We start from the raw sequence: 20,707 nt of genomic DNA, 5'->3' as shown, positions 1-20,707 counted from the left end.
TACTTAAAACCTATGTGGAAATTTTTTTTTAGAAACAGTAGAACATTTAGAAGTTAGCAGCAGTGAAACTATTGCATTAACTTGCCTTTTTGTGGAGGAGTCGCTTACATTTTCAGTTTTCCTTCCTCCCCTCCCACTCACCCCCCACCCCCACTTTATAAGTAAAAAAAAAGCAGATTTCATAAACATGCACCAGAATTTTAATTTACTCCTTTGGGGAAATGGAGAGACATCACAGCATGCACACTGGCTGAACTGCGCAATGAAAGGGGAATCCATTCTCCCTACTGAGAGGTCACTTCCAGGGAAAAAAATGTTATTTTAAATGGTGACTTAATCATCTGCTTTTGGGGATCAAATTTTCCTGAAACGGCTGCGTGCCCGCGACAATGCTGCGTGAGCAGACAGTGGTGGGTACGTACTGCTGTACCTGTTGCAGGCTGTGTGCTTGGAAGAGTATTTTAATTTAATGGATTTTAAGCAACATTATTCAAAGATCAACAAAAGGCATACTGTGTTATATGAATAAAAGATTTCCTCTGGATACTTGTTAACCCTACAATGCCTAGCTAATGTAATTGAAGTGCAACCACCTGGCAGGGATATTTCACAGTCAGCTGCCAAGGAGGGCCCCGGACCGGAGTACCAGGTGTTGTGCCGTGCCTGCCCGATTGTCGCGGAGGAATAAACAGCGTGATTGCGCCGGGCGGCTGCGGCGAGGAGCGGGGGCGGCCGCCAGCCAGGGACCCCGCTCCCGGGGCTCCCCGGTGGGCTCAGGTAGAGCGGCACTTACGGGGGGCTCGCCCGGGACGGAAAGGGGGCAGCGCGGAAGCGTCGGCTTGAAGTTAAGCCCCCGCGCAGCTCTTGTGGCCTCACGCTTCACAAAATCGGACCTGAGAACATGCTTTTTGATGTGTCGTGTCTTTACTCAGAGCCCCGTGCCCAGGAGATCCCTCGCTCAGTCCCCGGGGCTGCTCTGCTTTGCAATATCTACAACAGTTGTAAATACGTCAGATTATAATTTTAAACCTCTCACTGTTTTGTTTTGGTTTTTTTTTTTAATTTAAAGCTGGGACATCCCCACTGATCTCTTGGCGGTCTTTTTCTAATTTGTTCTTCCTTCCTGTCCCCTAATGTAGAGCAATTCCCAGCCTGTATCACTGCAGCAACAAGTACATTTAGTGCTGAGCATCTTGCAAATGGTGTCACTCGTAATGGATGTGATAATAAGCCTCACGGTTACCTATCCCTGATTGTAATGAATGTAAATTATCCAGTATAATAGACCTGAAACTGAGCCATTTAGTGCTAGTCCCAGAAATAATGAAAAGATCTGTAATAAACTAGAAGGGACAAAATCATTTTGTGTGATTATATTTTGTTCTGGTTGTAGCTGCCTGATCCTTATATTCGTATCAAACTGACAGTGATGGTTTATTAAAAACTATGATTATAGATCCATCTGGAAAGATTTTCCCTTTACTAAAGAGTGAGAATTTGAAGGAGAGATTGCTCGTCCGTGGGTTATATCCAAGGCACAAAGGTGACCTTTGTACGTGTGCGACAGGAGGCGAAATCCCATCCCGGTAAATTCCAGGAATCCCATATGTCCGTGTGCTGCTCAGCAGCAGCTCGGTGCGGCCGGTCTCACACGCACAGAGCGCTTTGGCCGTGGGACAGTATGCGCTCTTAGAAATCCGTGTCGGTGCACTCGTTCCGGGGGGGGTGTGGAATCATACATGATTAAAGGTACTTCACTTTATTTTTTTCTAGACTATGTGTTAAGATCCTTTATGGTATATCGTCTTTCGAAAATAAATAATATTTGTAAACATTTATCACTGCTTCGCAGCTAGTAAGAGCTTGTATTTTCAGAGAAACTAAGCTTTCCAAGGATTTACATTTGGAAAACGTTTGATTTTGAAGAGCTGGAAACCACTATTAAATATCAAGAAATCAAATATATTTGTGCGAGTGATACGCTGAGTATTACATTCTTACAAGCAATGGAGCAGTTCATTCATTACCTCTCATCAGGCTTTACAGTACTTTTTACTCCTTCATTTAAGGCATAGATTCTCCCATCAACAAGATGTGTGTGTGAGGCAGGTAGGTTTAGCAGATCCTACTGTCACTGTCGGCAAAAAGATTGATTCAGAACTAACTGAATTACAATTTTTGTTTCAATTTATTTAAAATCAAGAAAGGTATCTCCCTTTGTTTGTGTAGATAACAACAGTCTCCTGACTTGTCCTTGGCGTATATGTACCACTTAAATACTACTTGTAGCATCTTGCTCAGAAATTTGAAACACAGACTTTTACCAGCAAATTTGTAGATTAATATAATCTCAGCTGATTTATGAGTCTGCAATTGCAGACTCAAATCCTCCCTGCCCCTGAAAGTTATATATGCAAATACACAATTAAGTGTGGACTCCTCCTTGTTCAACACAGATTTTCTGGGTAATGTTATCATCATCTCCTCTCACCATTCTGCAGGGCTGCACGTTTAGCTATCCGGTAAATTAGTAAGCAACATAGAGCATCGTGGCAAAAGTGTGTTATACATTAATCACGCCCAGGCGCGCGTTGGTTTTGCCGCAAGGAGCATTGCGGTTTCCCAAAACCGCAGTCAGTAGTGCAGGCGTTTCCCAGGTAAGGCAGTTCCAATGCTTTAGAGGAAAGGCCGAGCAGTTTACGGGGAAAGGGTCTGTGCTTTCGAAAGGTGCTTTGGGTCAAGGCTGCTTGAAGGCATCCTCTCGTTTTGCACGGTCCGGCGGGGAGCAGGGAGCGGTTTGGGTGGGGTGGCTGGGCGCAGGAGCTGCCCCCAGCACCCCCGCCGCAGGGACCCCCTCTGCCGCCCGGCCACCCGCACGGCTTGGCGTGCTCTGCCTCGAGTGACGCGTTGTGCGCGGCTCGGTGAGCCAGATTCCTCTCTTCAGTTATGTCAACTATTCTGCAAGTGTTTTCCTGCCTGTGCGCTGCTCGTCGTCTTTAAGCTGTCAGTAATTATCCCTTTTTCAATTTCCAAAGCGTCCAGATTTCTGAAGTGAATGTGCAGGGAAGTATTTTGATAATTTCTGCTTGCTTTCCCTTACCATTTAAATGTAATGTTGAGACAAAAGTTGACTTCTGATTTACCGTAGCAAAATTGCCTTGCAAGTTACTTAATTGTCTTGTAAGTCTGATGAACAGTTCTCAAGAATTTTGAATTATGAATCTGTCATTATCTCCCTCTTCCCCTGTCTCTGGTTGTTTAATTTTCAATGCTGAATTTTTCAAAGCCGAAATTTTCATTCTCAGACTTAGGTTGTTGCTGGTACATTCAGTTTTTGAATGGTTTTGAGTATGCCATTATCCTGGGAGATTCTTAACTGTATATTCACTTTGATACTGCTGTGATGGAGCTTGAAAATAGACTCTGAGGAGCCGCAGTGACCTGTACCCTTTCTCAAGGTGCTCTGTGTAACAGCGTGGGCTGGAGTAGAGCTGATGTGGCATTTGAATTTTTTAAGAGGCAGTGTACCAGTTTGGTGACGTTTCTGACTTCAGGTCAGAATATGCTTGCGTTTGGAGAATGCGATGGCAGTAAGTGTAGTAATGTTAAAACGCACTGAGAAGGGTGTACGCAGGCACGTGTTCATGAACAGAGACGCGTGTGCCTGTAACTCTGTATATGTATGTTTGCGTTTGTGTATTTTCATGTGTGCAATGACCAAAGTGTAACAACACATTTTCGAAAACTTTTGTAAGCCTCTTTCTTATGCTCTTACGGGCTATCATTTTTTTTATTATAAAATTTTAAGATACCAGTGGCTACCAACAGCATTTTGTCATCAGCTGATGCCATTAATAAAATAAACTCACAGACTTTGCAGGCAAGCCTGTGCCTTTCCTAAAAGTCTGAGGATAAGATGGGAAGGTCTGGTCTAGCTAGCTGAGTATCCCCCTGCTAGCAGCTCCTTTGCAGTCGTGGTGAGAGAACTGCAGCCCGGAGCGTGCTCGGCACAGGTTGTGCTCGCTGCAGAGCATCCCCGCGAGGAGGTCCCCCGGCTGCCAAGGCTCCACCACCTCGGGATTTGGAGGTTCACAGGATCCCTGTGAGCTCCACCTGGAATTTCATCCCGGGGAGGCGGTGCGGATCCTGGCCAAGTGGCTAGCTGTGTTCCCAACGTGGGTTCTTGCTTAATAAGCAGGCAGCTGCATTCTGCATCAGCTTGATTTTTGAGTGCCCCGAGGGTAAAGATACACGTATAGGACATTACAGCAATCTAATCATGAGGTACAGAGGCATAACTCACTGAAACAAGGTCCACAGGAAAGAGAAAAGATTCTCTCCTTCCCTCCTGTGTAGACTCAAAAGGTAATTGCTGCGGCTGCGTAAACCTCCGGGAACAGCCCGGCATTCAACGAGAAGGCGCAAGGCTTTCACGTACTTAACCGTGCTGCCGCCTTTATTTTCTGGCTGCGGCTCCAAGTAAATATACCACTATCTGCTGCGCGTGTTTTAGGACCAAATCGTATTATCTGACTTGTCCAGAGGAAGTTGCAGCCGTATAGGAGAGCCATGTGATAAACAGCTCTTCTAATTCCTGCCTGCCTGCCTCACTTATCTCCATCAAGACTATTAATATTTCCAGCGTGTAAGCAGTTTCCAACAGCTGTCAAATGCAAACAATAAGCTACCAGAAAAACTGTTTCTGCCTCTCCCCCAAACTTGATTCCCCAGCTAATACATGTACATGGCCCAAAGCTAAAGATGCTGAAGTCCAAGACTAACCAAAGCTTTGGATATTTTGCAGTCTGCTACTGCAACCAAAACTGGATGCTTTATCTTATGAGAGCAAGAGAATTTCTAGCTTTGCAAAACCAAAATGAGTTCTACTTAAGATTTTAAAACTACAGAATTCCTATTCATTAAAAAAAAATCCTAATTAAAGTAACAAAATTTTATGTTTCTAAAACGTATCAGCAGAAGTGTTTTAAAAATATATCATGGACATTTTTAAAAATTATTAAAACGGGAGACAGGAGAGCTGTTAAGGAAAAAAAAAATTGAGACCCAAGTTATTCTCTAGTTCCTTAACCACAAAATCATCATGTGTAACTTCTAAATACATCTTTCAATCTTTCTGTACCTACGTCCTCCGTAAAATGAAGGTACTAATACTCCCCATCTGTATGGTTTCCTCTCTTTTTAAGTGTAAAATGTTTGGACACAGCTATCCTGCCTTGGAAACTAAAAAAAAAAATTAATAGCATGGATGCAAGGTGCCCCATACAAGATAGGTGAAGTGCCAGAGCATTCCTCAGCATATTTAATTTATTTGTGTGGATATAGCGTATTTGCGTCTCACTTAGCATGTTCTGGTCCTTTAGTTTCCATTAGGTCATCCAATCCTCCAGTGAGGGTCTCGCACTCGGAATACGCTGAATAATAACCACGTGGCTTGGCCATCTGTAAGCGGTGAATTAATCGCAAACACTGGTGGACAATGTCTTTATGTTGCACATTCAGATCAGCTATATTGTGTGATAGCACGCACACTAGGTCTGACTAATTAAATACTTGGTCCGCACATGCTGCAAAAATGAGTGAGTTAACAGTTTTCTCCTTAACCTGACCCACGCGGTGCAGTCTGCAGGCTCGGAGAGAGCGCCCGCGGGTGCGCGGTGTGGATAAACCCCGCCAGCGATGGTTTGTGGCTCCCAAACGGCACTGCCGTCGCCTGAACAGTCTCTTCTCCGAAGGGCGCAGTCACTCGGTCCCTTTTTTCTCTGAAGAATGAGAATTACAGGTGCCAACCACCCGGTGCACACAGGCTTGGTTTCCCTCCCCGCGAAGTTTTGGGGAGGCTTTTAGTGCGGTACAGCGTCTGTCTTCATAAGGCGTCGTGTCTGCAGCCCCTTGAAGGATACCTCTGAAGCGAGTGCGCGTTCGGGAAGGATGTCGATTCGCAGGCTCGCATCCGCCTTTGTGGTAGTCGGTCTTTGTTGCTCTTATTACAGGGTTGAGTTTTTCAAAAGTTCTCCAGATTTGCCTGATAAAAGCTGTCAGTTTTACCGTCCCTCCCAAAGGGTGGTATGGGCGACTTTTAACGGTTCTGAAAATCCTACTACTGCTGTTCACAAACAAAAAATTATTAGAATACTGTTTTAGTGGAAGAATACTCAAGCTTTCAAGAGAAGCCTCCCCTTCCCTGTAACTCACATATGCTGTAACAAAGAGGCTAATACAAGTAAAAGGGGATAGTATTGCTGGTATGTGGCTAACAATAGTAGAGCGAGGATAGTATATTATCCCTGTGTGTTCAAGCAGCCAATTTGAAGGAACTGGAAGGCATAAGTAAATGACAAATAATTGAACCTTTGTACCTTTGCCCTTTTTCTAAGATGTCCAAAAGTAACAGCTCATTAGTGGAATTACTGAAATAGGTGCATTTTGTTAGTGTTTGAATAAAAATAAGGCTGCAACAAAGCACGGGGGAAGCATTGCTCGGTAACATGTGACCTTTCCTCCAGTTATTTATCCCTTGATGATCACCCCGTTTGTGGAACAAGCCAGATAATTGCAGAACATGAGCATCGGCGGCTGTACATACACTGATAAAATGGGACAGCCACGGTGTTATAATGATCTCTCTGAAAATACGACCTAGGGATTTGTCTTCTGCAGTCCTCAGGCAGCTTTCCTTCTAGGCCTGCGCGGCGGAGGCTCTGCGTGCCGGCAGCTCCCTTTCGGAAGCTCCCGCTCGCTGCGTAGGCAAAGGCAAGTCGTGGCCGGGCTCCGCTCTTGATGGGGTTCTTCTGAAGGTCCATCTCTTCCCGCAGCCTGCGCTGCCTCGGGGACACCAGCGGATCTTCTCGACCCTCCGCTCTCCGGGCCTCTCCCACCCACCTTTAATTTTGCAGTCTCCCGGTTATTTCCCTGGGCGAGTAAGTACTTTGCTGGAGGAGACGGCCAGAAGGTAACTGGCCCGCCGCGCTCAGGAGAGAGGACCTCTACATCTCTCTGCTCTGGGGCACTGGGAGGGTGGCTTTCAATGAGACCTGGGCAGCGTCTGTCCCTTCAGGGTATCCGCAGGATTGGGTAGGATACTTCCAGAGAAAATACATACTGGGGGGAATCATGCCTTGCTGGCCAAAAACTTGTATAACTGAAGTTGGTTAGAACATGGTGCTAATAACGCCAAGTTCACAGGTTCAATCCCTGCTCACTGCAGGGGGGTTGGGCTCGATGATCGCTCAAGGTCCCTTCCAACCCAAAGCATTCTATGATTCTATGATTCTAAGTCACGATAGTTCTTGCAATACAGAACTCCTTCAGGAATAGCTTCTTGGTGGTTCAATCTTTGTGTGCTCTGCAGAATGATTTACCAGTTAGGGCTTCTGCTGCACTAACTGATAACAGGCAATTATGTCATCATTTTAATCAGTTGAAATATTTTAATCAAAGCCTTATCAGTGTGGTGAAGCATGGAGTACAGCTGCTAAATGGACCTTGGATATGCAGAGGGCTGACTGTAGGATGCAAAACGTCCGGTGCCATTTTTCTAGGCACGCGTGCCTGTGGGAGTGTTGCCACTGGTTTGTGCACCACGGTAGTGTTTAGTTTCTGCTGTATTAGGAACGATCTCAGTCAAAACAAAGCTAATAAAGGAGATGAGGTGCATTTCTAACTTTTTTTTTTTTTTTTTAAACAGAGCAGGTATCTGTACAAACAGGAATACACGATAGGAGCATCATAAGTACTCCATGTTAGAATAAAGAAAGCTTCAGATAGGGATAAACGTGAGTGCCATTAAAGTACAGAATTGTATTACATCAGTAAAGTAACCCATTGTTCCTTCACTCTTACTACGAAATGATCGGTCTGTAATGGTACGACGTATCTGCTCCCAGGGGCTTCCCGCATGGAGGAGTAGTAGTAAATTAAGATGAAAGCTTGTTTTCTGCCTTATTCATAATAAATGCAAAATTCTTCCCTGAAGCACTTGGCATGACTAATGTGCCACATATTCGTGATATCCCAGAGCGGCAGGCAAGTGCTCCTGCCAGACTGGTGGTTCACAGCACACCTTGGGCATCGTGCTACCTGGCAAGCACCGGGAGCCAAGAGCAGGCGCCAGAGCGGGGCTCTGTGCAGAAGAGCATGAGCCGGAGCGTTTTGCCTGGGGGCACCTTCAGTAGGGTTTTGCTGTTACGTTACTTGATTTGTTACATTTCCATGGAGATGGTTTGAAACCATGTGAAACGTGTTTTTGTTGTTGTTTTGTTTCACTTTCCTCTTTAAAGCAATTAATGGCGACCGTCTGTGAGGAAACAAATGTGTTGCACCGTGCGTGTTGGAAAATGCGGTAGCAGTCTGCCATGTTAGTTGAAGCAATTACAGGTTGTTTTTTATTCTGTGTTATGGCCCTGTCTGAAGCCCCATCTCCATCAGTCAGGACGGAGATTCTTTTGTAATCCTGTGCAAAGACCCAGGCCCCACTTGGGGGGAGGGAGGTGGCAGAGCTCCAGACACGGTGCCGAGGCACTGGGCAAACGCTCCAAAAATGAGAAATCCGTTTGAAAACCCCTCGGTACCTGTCGGTTCCAGTGAGAGTCATGTCTCTTGTACACCAGGGTGTTCTGGGCTCCAGCCATCCCCCGTGACTGGAACTCCCCCCTCGAGTCCCCCCAGCGCAGTAGTGAGAGGGCTGCCTGTCTGCGCCATTCTGCACTGGGGGGTGGCAGAGCAGAGGAAAATTATGCCGCGGAGAGGATGAGCTCTTGGTTTTGGCAGCAGAGGATCGTCTGCCCATTCTGGATAAGGAGAAGGAACAGCAGCCCTGGCACTAGCCGGCCCCCTCCGCCGAGGGAGAGCACCGAGCCCTGCCTCCCCCGGCTGCGCCGCAGACAGATGGCCTTCTCGGGGGCTGGCCGCGGGGCAAGGGAGCCAATCTCGCTCCCCTCGCACAAAACCGTTGGCTTGAGTTGGGCGCTTACGGAGTCAGCCTCGTCTAATGCACGTCTTGCATCTTACGTCGACCAATTTCAGACATGCATCGCTGTGAGGAGTTTTAATCTCCGATGCTTTGGTTTGAAAAAAGCACATAAATCTGCAGTTGTTGACAGGTATAGTTTAATTGCACCTGTTCAATGAAGGATATATGTTACTAGAATTCCCCCAAAAGTTTTCAGTTAAATTTATGCAGTAGTGACGGTCACTAGACCATAAATGATGGCAAGCCCAACCAAGCATATTGAGTTTCACACTGAAATTGCCTATTGCAACGTTTTGAAAGCAGAGTAACTCTGTCCTGTTCGGAGCTTAAGGAGGACAGTCAGGTGCATAAAGGTTATCTACTGATACATTTATGTTAACCTCAATTTTATGGTCCCTGCCTTATCCTACTTTGGTAAGTCCCAAACATTTATGTTCTTGTTTGTTTTCGAAACCGCTGTTGTGGTGTCAGGAGCAAACCCTTTTTGTGGAACCATCTTTGGTTCTTCAGATACAAATTAGGAGGATACTGAAATACGTGTAACGGTCAGAAATGACTTACCAGTAGTTCTTTGGTACTGAAATCTTGAAAGGGCAGTCAGTAAAATGGGTTCACTACAGCCTTGTGTTTGCTCTGCCTTAGAGTCTGGCAAGCCTGCCTAAGGAATCAGCGATTCGCAAAACAGGTTTTCCTTCTCTTGTCCACATGCTACGTGTGTGATCACCTGTATAAGCACCCATGAGGCTGGAAAGCTCTAGCATGGATTTGGGAAACATGCTTTCTTGCATCAAACAATAAGTTCAAAGATTTTCTCTTTCTGCAAGTCTCCCTAGTTGGGTGGAAGACAGAATTGGCATGTGGACACGTAGACGGCCTTGATGTCCGACGGGCTGGAAGGAGCTGTCTACCTCCGTACTTGCAGTTTCTCCACTGGCCAGATGCCCCGAAAGCCCTTCTCGGGGTGGGATTCACATCACAGATGGGAATTGCAGTAGGTTCATGCCAACAGTCCGCATTAACTTCCCTGGCAATCCCTCTGGAGCTGGAGGAGCAGTCGTTTTAGTGTGTGCTCTCCATGGACCCGAGCGGTGGGGTTCCAGTCCTGGGCCTACAGCCCCTTGGCATTGGCACGCTACAAACGACGAGCTGTGGAGAGGAGCTAGTCAACTCTCTCTTTGCCCGTTCACAAACCCACAAATAATTCTGCCTTTTATTTGCATGAAAAGAGTGCTGTGTCCACAAAATGCACAGTTGTTTCCATATATTGTTGAGAGCGTATAAATGTTGCCAAAATGTTTGTATTTTCTAAAAATAGTGTGGGAAGGAATTGCTGGCTGTTGCCATCAGCACTGATGGGTGGCTGATATTTTCGCTTGAGGTCAGCACATTAACCTTAGTTAATAAGCAAAAGTTCTAAATTTTCAGGATCTGTTTGAATAATCATCTTCTATGTTCACGCTGTTTCTAAATACCTCATTATTCATGCTTTAACGTCGTGTGGCTGTGCAGAGAGGGAGACATTGGACAGCTCTTGACCCCAGGACGGCTCGGTTCACCTGCAGAACCCAGACGATGAGGACTTTGAAGGCTTTTCAGAGTCTTTACATTTTAAACCGTGTGCCTGAAACTGGCTCTGTGTTGTAGAGGTTAAATGTGGAAGTGATGCTACCGTGTACTGCATCTCTGGTGAATTTTCAAAAAATTCTACCTTTCATCTTCTTTTGGATTCTCCATCTGGAAGGAGGTCCTGCATGCGTTTCGCCACAGAACTTCACAGATCATCCTACTGCTTGCAATAAGATGACACAGTTTATTGCAAATAGTTAGTCTTAGCATTTTAATGTTTTTTTTTTCAAACAGCTTACACTGTATGGTTGAACTATTAAGATAATTGGTAAACTGATAAAACAGTTATAAAAGCTCATAATATTCAAATACTGAGATTTGATTGCTGTAGTCAAACTGGAGCTAAATTCCTGCTCTCCCACAGTTACATATATTCATGGTCAATAATTCACACCTTGTCACGGCTCTCTACATCATTCAGTAGATGAAATAAAAAAAGATGTTTGTGCCCATTGAAAATGTTTTGCTCCGGAGTTTTGCCTCGGTAGAAGCAAAATGTAAAATAATGCAGTCATTGAAGAGGTGGGTCAAATTGCCATACATATTAAAAGAGGCTGCTTTTGATCAGCTCCTCTGAATGCCTAGTATAACTCCATTTATCTGAAGATCTCAGGGGACACCCAAAACCTGCAGATAAATGGGGGCTTAGTTAATCAGGGAAGCCAGCTGTCCAGCTTCTTCACCGGGGTAGGGTTCAAGATCATAACCCATCCTCTCTGCGGCCAGGCCGCCTTCAGAAAATGATTTGCATGCTTGGCTTCAGCAGTCTAGCCTTCAGGCTTCTGTAGAGAAGCCAGCCAGGCACTTCAAGCTTCCTGCGGGCCCTGCTCGACCCGGAGCACAGCAGTGAGCTGGGGGTGGGAGTCTGCCGATACACGTGTTGCATTTTTTAGCAAGTCGTGGTTTATATGGCACTCTGCGCATACTGGCTTGATCTACATAATGCAACGAGGCTTAGCGTTCGTGGGCATCTTTGTGTCAGATACGCTGTGCTGAAAGCTCACAGGAGAGAGATGACACAAATTTCATAGTAAAAAGATCCAGCTTAACATTCTAACGTGTAAGTAAGTAAAATCGCATCGCTGGTTCTTAAGGATGAAGGCACAGCACGTTTCCAAGGGCTGCAGTTTTGACAGGTCCAGTGTTGTACTCGTGATTATCTGGGTGAAAGCGTTCTTACGTGGTGATAAACATGAAGCTTCTTGAGGCTGCAACTGAAAATTACTGTTTCAAACCGCTCCTGTACTGACCGTCTTGAAATGCTGACGCTTCTCCTCCACCCCCCATATATCTCATATTATTACTCTTTGGGTATGTTATGTTCTCTCGGATCCTCCAAACACGTTACTTGGGGCTCCAGGGGGTCTGACACTTGAGGCACGTAGTGGTGCCTGCAGAAGATTCTGACATAAACACAACTAAGTAGCAAAACGGTGGTTTTGTTCGCATACAAGAAGCGCAACTTGAAGAAGGTGCAGAACAAAGATTTTGCGTGAGAGATCAGGCAGTATTCGTGGTCATGCTGCTTTCTTGACCCATATTTACAGGCCGGGGGTATTTTTCAAAGGGTTATTTACAGCTTGTTTGTTATGTTCCTAATGCCTCCATTAAAATTCCTAAACTTCGGTAAAACTTTAGTTGACTTTTTTTTTGTTTGATGAATCCAAACTGTTTTCCCTAATGTGTGTATGTATTAAAATAGAGATAGCAGAGAGTTTAGCTTAATTTTCCTGCAGTGACTTGATGCTTTTTAAATTAGGCTGTAAGTGAAAATTAGCACGAGCGTTTCGCCCGCTGCCCGTATAGCAGGAGCCACTGTGCTGCCTGGTGCTCCTGGTAGTCGTGCTTAGGGGAGCCTGGGAGAGACACAAGGAGTGCGCTGAGCTGGGAAGGCTGGCGGTGAAGCAGGGCCGGTGTGTGCAGCGGTCTTCCTCGCCGAGCCTGCGGTACCTGCACCTACCGCTTTCAGCTTTTTAACCTGCAAGAGCGGCGCTGAATTGGGATCTTCCCCGTACGCCTCTGAAGCTGCCGATCGATCCGCACAGCTCTCCGGGCCGCGGCTTACACTCAGCTCAGTATGTTATTTTTCAGATGCCTCTCCTGTAGCTGCCCAGCTGTTTGGCTGAGCGGGTTTTCCCCAGTCTTTTGTGCGGCTAGGGGCATCTTCTGTCTCATAAATAAGGATTTTACGAGATGTAAAGCTAACCTCGTCAAAACCTCCTCACTCTCTTTTTCCGTGCAATATTTAGCAAAATCGGTACAAACTGCTGGTGTGTTAGCAGTTGTTCTGCGCATTGTATGCTTATGTGTTAGATGTGCAAGGTCTTTCATTAAACAGCAGGATATTATTAGGCATAGCGTGAAAAGCCTTTCTAGTCTCCCTGCCTTGTTTAAAGCGGGCCCACAAGCAGACTGCAGCCTAAAAGGCTGCGCAATGAATCGAGCGCTGATGGCCGGTCCGCAGGCTCAGGTGGTCGTCAGCCGCAAGTTTAGCCGAGCCCTTTCAGTAATTTGTCACGCCTGGGTCTGTTCCCGCTGCGCCAGCACGTGCCAGCTCCGTGTCGGAGGGGCTGTTCGCCAGACGGCCGCGCAGCCCCCGCGTCCCGCTGTTAGCGGGGCCGGCGCTCGCCCGGCCGCGCGCTCCGCACAGCCCTGGCAACAGCCGAGCGCGCCACGGAATATGCGTCTTCATAATGAGAAGTGAATGGCATCCGTCAGTCCCTTTAGAATAGGGCCCAGGCGTGTGCCTCCTCTCCTAGGAAGTTTGGCAGCCTATTCATTAACAAGAGTCATCAGGAGTTCAGCCCATAATAGGGAGGCAGCCCCAAACGCAGGCGGGCTAATGCTTGCGCTATCAGGAATGCGTTCTCCTGGGCTTAGGGAAAGGAGAGAGAAAAACTAAGCAAATAACGCTGTCAGCAGGTGCAAACTCTGAAATGCTATCTATTGATTTTCTTTCTTCAGGCTTCCACGGGAAGTTTGTAAGAAGATTTATCACATATCACTCGTCCTCTGCTAGCATTAAAAGCAAAATTCTTTTTTTCTTTTTCTTTTTTACCACCATGCCTATAGGAACTTGCATACAGTTAAGACGCGCTTTGCTTATTCCCCTTGAACGCTAGACCATCGCGTCCTCTTTTTAAGTACTGCTTTACTCTGATTTTTTTTTTTTAAATACTGTTTCAGAGTGGTTTTGTTAATGTAATGAAAGTCACAAATGGCACTTCAGTATTAATTAGTAATGCTTTTCAATTTTAAATACCCTCACCTGCATTATGTTGTCACTGGTGTTATTCTCACTGCTCCTAATTTCTAAATTTAAATTGGCCTTTGCTCCCGCCTAACAGTCTTGCAGAGTTAGAATGCATTTCCCCGCAACAAAAACACAATGAGGACCTGAAAACTTTTGTTTTAAATGAGGAAGCGGAGAATGAGATGTCATACTGGCTCCTGCGAGTGTTAATTCATAAAGTCATACGTGAGGTTCTTCAGCCCATTGTAGATTTGTTTCAGACGTTATCCTGTTATTGGAAGTGTATGATTCACCTTCTGAGAAAACAGAAGCTGCACACAAAAGGAAAAGATTTGCTTTCTCTGCTGTGAAAAGCTGCCGCAAGCAGGGGTCCTATTAAGACAGCTGGAAAGTTGCTTCAGCTTGTTACGCTTGTAAGTTTTATTGGTGACTGGTTTTTGATTACACATTTGAATGCTGTGTGTTCCAGGTTGCCGAGTTTTAATTAAAAGGCAATAGTCTTGATTTTAGATTGCTTTGTTGTCTGCATTATGCAGACTATAATGCATGCAAGTTGTGGGGTGGTTTTTTCCAGTGTGCGTTGTTTATTTAGGATACATAAGATTACACTTTCTAGCACCTGCCTTAAATATAAACTTCATGCTTTCAGGAACTGTGTTTATTACGGTTAATTTCCTTTAAGAAGTGCAGTGATCAAATAAATTGGGGGGGGGGGGGGGGGCACGTTTCTCCTCTGTCCTGTAGCTTGTTTCTCCAAGCTAATCATTTTTCTAGTCCGACAGGGTCATTGTAATAAGAATGTTTTGTACCAGGAACTTTCCATAATGCCACAGCTTGTCTGTTGGGTTTTGGTTTAAAAAAGCCTGCAGTCTGGGGGGGTTTGTTTCTGCCCTCGGTAACTTTAACAATCTGTCGGATTCTAGTGAGTCACTGCTTTTCCTTCATGAAGCTAAAAGATATTACCCTTAATTTCACGCCATTAAGTGTGTTCACTCCTCGTTGCTCACATTCAGAACTGTTAAGCAGCACTGGGCAATTTTGGTCCCCTCTTTTCCATGCCCGTGTACAGCCTGGGTAGCGTTGCTGCGAATCTGAAGTGCTGGTGTTCGTGGACACTGTGTAACAGCATTTAATTCTGTGCACACATTTCCTTAACCTGGTCGTTGCAGTTATGAAGAGCGAGCTCTGTATCTCGAAGCAATAATCCAGAACCATAAAGAAGTAATGACATTCGAGGATTTTGCTGCTCAGGTCTTTTCTCCCTCTCCCAGCTACTCCCTCGGTGGAACTGGTGAGTCTCTGCACGTTATTCTTCTCTTTAGCACTAAGAACCACTTGAGCGGCAGATGTACACCTGTTTTTTGTAGATAAATGCTTGCAAATTTAAGACGACCATTCTTCCCCTGAATCAACTAATGAATATCAAAAGGAATGATGACATTCATTTTAATTTGTTTTGCATCAGAGCTATTCACTCTGCTCCTTTCTTCAGCTATCCTGTTAACCCCCGAATCTAGCAAGGTTAATGAACTTTCTCTCAGTAATGTGCTCTGGTTCATTCAGGAGTGTGGGTTTCTTGCTGAGCTGGGAATATGTTGTTCAAAAGCTATGCCTGAATCGGTGCTTACTTATCGAAAAATAGTTCCTCACAGTAGAAGCCGTTGCTACTAATGCTAAATGGGGATTATGCTGCTGAGATACCAGGGTCAGGGATTAATGCAAAAGAAACGTAAGAATGGTGTTCTGTTAGAAAATCATAGCGGCGTGCAGTATGCTAACATTTCTCTTAAATATAGATGAGCAAATTTCAGGCTTCCTTCCAACGCCTGGCCTGGAACCTGTTTGGGGTTTTTTTAATGTATGTGTGGATATATGTACGCGCGTGCGTGTGTGTAAGTATATACACACACATTAACGCTGATCACCGTTCATCAGCCCGACTGAAAGATGAAGATGTAATGCTGAACTCTGAATTTGTTCCTTATGTGCTCTATTGAGATTTTAAGTTAGCGTGCAGTCAGTAAGATATGAACCGCTACTTTTCTGCTTTAATTGAGTTTAAACAAACGTCTCCTGAAAGGAAGCTTTGACTCTGAAATGCAGATTTCTAGTACCCTCAAGATTTGCTTTTCCAGCCTCCAAAAAGTATATGATCACCGCGTGTTGGACTCTTTAACAAAGATTCCTTAATCCCTTTTTTACACTCATAGGGTGAAACTGGCACTTTCTAATTCTTCCCTGCGACTCTTTCGGATCGTTTAATAGGTTATTTCAAACCTATATAAATGTCGCAGGACATCTGCTCTATTTCTCTTTAGCCTGACTTGTTAGCAAATATCTTCCATCTAAACTGAGAAATTGAAGGAAGAAATTAGATTTACTAAAATAAATCACTTACAAATAAAATCAGCCGTGCAGCATTGTTTAACGTTACTGGCTGCAATCCTCGAGCTTTCAGAGCTTTGTTAGGAGATAAGAGGTATATGCATGTCCTTGCATTGGTCGCCAGTAGCAGCAGGCAGAAGGCTTTGGAGATAAGCAAGCTGGCAGAAGTAAAGGGGAACCGGCGCTATTTACATAATCGCGCCTCTGCTTCCTGGAGAGGCGTCAAGAAACACAGGGATGGCCTCTATTGATCTTTGTTGAACTGGAATACTAAACAACATTAGAAAAGCTTATAACTTAAAGCTTTGATTAATGTTTTCTACATTAAAAAGTAGAACAGCTGTGAATTAAATTCTTTTATACACTCTGCCAAAAGTCTGAGACAAAAAAAATTATCAGTTTCAATAGAAATGTAGATTTCATGCCCAGTGTTGTTAGCACTTTGAATCATCATTTATCTGTTGACGTATCAGCAAATAAAAATGTAGATACACTGATATATTTTAAATGTTGTGCTCTGTGCACAAGTGTATTTAGTTTTCACGTTCTTCTTACAGCACACAGTGATCTTAGTATATACAAATTTAGTTCGACGAGCAACGACAGATTGATAATCATTTGATAAGACCGTAGTCATACTTTCTAAAGTCTGTGATACATTTTGCATGCCAAAAATATTTAAAACGTTTCCTAATAGCTACTTAAATTTTTCAGAACACTGTTAAATCATTAGTACCTGAATGCATTTTTATGATTTCATGGGTTTGGTTTTTTTTTTTTTAAGAGTAAAACCTGCCACAGTCAGGTCCTGATTTTCGGACTTCCGAACGTCAGAATTTATTTCAAGCTCACAAAGAAACTGGAGGCCGGTCACGACTTCTGGCGCCAAAATCTTTGCTTCAGGGAGTCTCCTCACGTTACCTACTGATTTTCTTGCCTATTTAGTCGCATATTGCCACGAGCTGTGTCAGTCGTTGCCGTTAGGATGTATTTGCCATCAAATGCTGTCCTGGCAAGCAGCAAGGAGGCTGAACGTAAACCTGGCAACTCAGCCGCTGCTGCCAGCCGCGGCGCAGCCCCCGCTCGGGCGAGCCCCCGTCCCGCGAGCGCGGAGCCTTGCGCGGAGCCGCGTACGGGCCGCCAGCGTCCGCCTCAGCCTTGCCTGTGTCCGTGTCCATCATGGTTTAGATCCGCGGGGCACTCAAATGTACCGGCAGCGCCCAGAAATAAAGCACGAACCAGCTCGGGTGCAATTTGACTAAGTTTGGAGCCGTCTGTTCATCCCTGTTAATGATTAGAAAGGGATGAAAAACTCTTCCGGAGCCGCCAGTTCCCCTGTCGGCGTGGGCACAGCCGGGGGCGAGCAGGACGGTCGCAGGCTGTGAACGGCGGCGGCTCTGCGTTTTCCAGCGGGCAGCCTGTCCCCCCCCGTGCCGCAGGCTGCGAGACCTCCTCCCGCCTTTGATTCACCTGTCCCGTGCCTGCAAAACCGGCTGTCTGCCGCTTAAGAAATACGGATGGCGTTTTTCTTCATGTAAAAGGGGAATTTCTGTTCTGAAATGGAAAAAATGAATCGCGGAGCAATAAATGTATGGAGCTGGCACAGGTCTGTGTCTCCCCTTCTCAAGTAACAAGCCCGCTGATACTACTAACCCTGCCTAGCTTAAACTTTTCAGGTAAATTTAAGGTGAATTCTCCTCTGATCTTATTCTTAATGCCACCTAATTGTAATCCTGTCATCGCTGCGTAGACACGTGCACAATAGAAAGGGTCAATGAGTAAGTACGCTTTTTATTAAAATTAAGATTGGTTTTAGTAGTTAACACAGTATAAGCAGCAAATCAAGACCATTAAATGAATCAAATATGTAGCTGTTAATGACACACATTACGGGTGTATTATTAACGACGATCTAGTTATTTGAACTAAATGTTTTTATGTTTGCTGATACTGCCCCTGGGGATGCTTCCCCTAGGTTGAGACGGGGTGTGGGTGTCTTGAAGTCTGCCCTGGCTTAGTCTCCCGTATCACAAATAGTCTTGCAGGCGCTGCATTTTATGCACGGAAATCGTCCAATTGACCTCTTCTGCTGTTTTCAGAAGCAGAGCCTTAAACTCCCTATACGTATCATGGATAGCCCTGTGTATCTTAAACACTGAAAATGCAGCCTGGTAGGCAGAATGGACATCCCTGAACTCATTTAGGGGATGTGCAGATTAGGAACAAAAGATGAGAATACGGTCCTTTGTTGTTAAACTGGTACATTACATGCTGTATTTTAATTAGGCTGGGTATGAGAGTCAGCCCAGGAAATCCTCAGTAATCCAACATTATTGAATTATTCTTATCCTTTCCCTCTGCAGATTTCTCTCGTTTTAGAGGATGGGGTTTTAAGCTGCTATCTTTTTCTGTTCTTGCTCCCTCAGCCAGAAAGAAAAACAGTTATTCGTCAAAATACTTGTGTGTTCTTTAAAAAAAAATCATAAAAATGAAACGGGCACAAACAGATACAGAAGCGTTCCAACTTTAATTACCTCTGCTGACTAAAGAGCGTTTGTTGTTTGTTTTTTTCATTTACTATCAGAAGCCAGAATCATGTTAACCCTTAGAAAATGGAAGCAGTCGGATATTCTAGAAAGGAAAAGAGAGAACTTTTCCACCAGAGATTTATATTTGAGGGGTTTGTGCTTACAAGGGTAGATTGCTACTTTGAAGAGAGCCTATAAACGCGCTTTTCAGCAGCGTAGACTTGCAGTTAGTGCTTCAAAGGGTTAATTGAAATGGGCACACTTGACTGCTGAGAGGACTGATCTAATCACTGCCATATCCAAGTGCATCTGTTCACCATGAGGTCATTCTTGTGCATGCTAATGATTTGGAAAATAAAGCATAATGCTTGACGTTATCAGAAAGGATATAGTGTAAATCTTTGCTTTTTTAGTTGCTAATAGCTATCGTGGAATGGAGCAGCAGGCAAAAGCATCTCGGATTATTGCTTTCCATTTTAATTTTTTTAAAGCAGCGTTTTCAGTGGAGTGTCAGGAAAACTGTGCTGGAAAACTCTGACATGTGGTATCTGTTGATAAATGGATTCTTTAATGAATATTATAGCATTGCCCAGGAGCAACACTTGAGTTGAGGAACTATAGACGTTTTCAGCATTCCCTGGTTTTAAAGCCTTGGAAGCCGTGCCTGCTTATTTACATAAAACTGAGATTTTGCAGCCTTTTTGTTGAAAAGGTGACACATGCTTTTCTTTTGTCTCCAGACTTTTACATGCATAAATTGCTTGTAGAAAATACTTGAATGTTCAACAAACAAGGTTTAGTTTATTTTAAAACACTTTTTGCTAGGTGCTGAGCTTTATCTTGCCCACTTTAAAGCAAAAGGAATATTTCAAATGGCCATGTGATTTTAAAATATATTTTTGACAGAAACAAAACAAAACACAGTGTAACTGTTGTCTTAAACAGACTTGTATTCTTTTTAATGCTAACTGAGCAACAATTCCTTTTGGGTTTGTTCGGTTTGGTTTTTCTGGGGTTTTTTACTTCTTTGTCTGTGCATTTTCCTTGAAAATCTGTAGGATCTTTTGTCAGTTCTGTGTCCTAGGTGAAATAAAAGTCTCTCCGGGTTCTGTATAATATTTTTGCGTCTTTTTAGGGAAGCTGGATGGAGCCAAATAGTAAAAAAATAACACATCTGAAAATGAGTAGCTGTGCCATGATATTACAGCACGCACAGCACGCGCCAGGTGTTGGGCTTGATCGATACGGCAGCGTTGCCTGAAACTGAAAAATTAGTTTCTAGTAACTGGGACTTAGAAAATTCCAGACTACCCTGGCAGCTAGGAGCCCACTGCTCAGCTGTTTCCACTGCGAGAAGAGGCGGTGCTGAAACCATCTGGCAATTGTTACCGGCCGGACCGGGACGCTGCTGTGGAGCTACACGCGGCGCCTGGACACGGGCTCGAACCTCTGTGCCGAATCCTTCCTTTTCCAGCACAGGCGTTGCCCTTCAGTGTGGAAGGAAGCACGAGAAGCCGAGCCATTAGCACAGGGCCCGTTACGAGGTCTGCGTGGACATAGTTCTCAGGAGGCGAGAAGGACAACGTGCAAGCATGGGTGCCAGGTGTTGCAATTGCAGAGGCTGTCCCGGCAAACAGAGAGGAGCTGAGGGAGGTGGAGCAGAGGATGTGGAAGAGTTACCAAAGGAGGCAGGGCTCAAGGTGGGGGTCTTTTGCCCCTTCCCTGTGAAGAGTATTCAGGAAGGAGGTGCAGGGACCTGGCCTGCTTCCCTCTCTGTTGAACCCAGGTACTTCTGACAGCTGCCCTTCAGCCAACTAGAGCGTCTCTCGCTGCCGGGCTAGCAGCTCGGGCTGCCCTCGGAGGGACCCCGACGCTGCACGGGCGGGTGCAGGAGGTGCTCCTTACCGCTGTGCTCTTGGTCATCAG

At 45.0% G+C, this 20,707-nt stretch overlaps 1 protein-coding gene across 1 annotated transcript in view; it reads left to right on the top strand.

Annotated features, from left to right (window-relative positions):
• Positions 1-20,707, top strand: part of RALGAPA2 (Ral GTPase activating protein catalytic subunit alpha 2) — a 135,769-nt gene that overhangs the window by 106,180 nt on the left and 8,882 nt on the right. The window contains exon 38 of the mRNA XM_075708597.1: positions 15,038-15,159. Within this exon, the coding sequence (XP_075564712.1) occupies positions 15,038-15,159 (122 nt within the window). The remainder of the gene's footprint in view (positions 1-15,037; positions 15,160-20,707) is intronic.

Source organism: Pelecanus crispus, chromosome 3 (assembly GCF_030463565.1).
Source record: "Pelecanus crispus isolate bPelCri1 chromosome 3, bPelCri1.pri, whole genome shotgun sequence".
Classification (NCBI taxonomy): Eukaryota; Metazoa; Chordata; class Aves; order Pelecaniformes; family Pelecanidae; genus Pelecanus; species Pelecanus crispus.
Note: the sequence above shows the minus strand (reverse complement) of the source record. Positions and strands in the feature narration are given on the sequence as shown.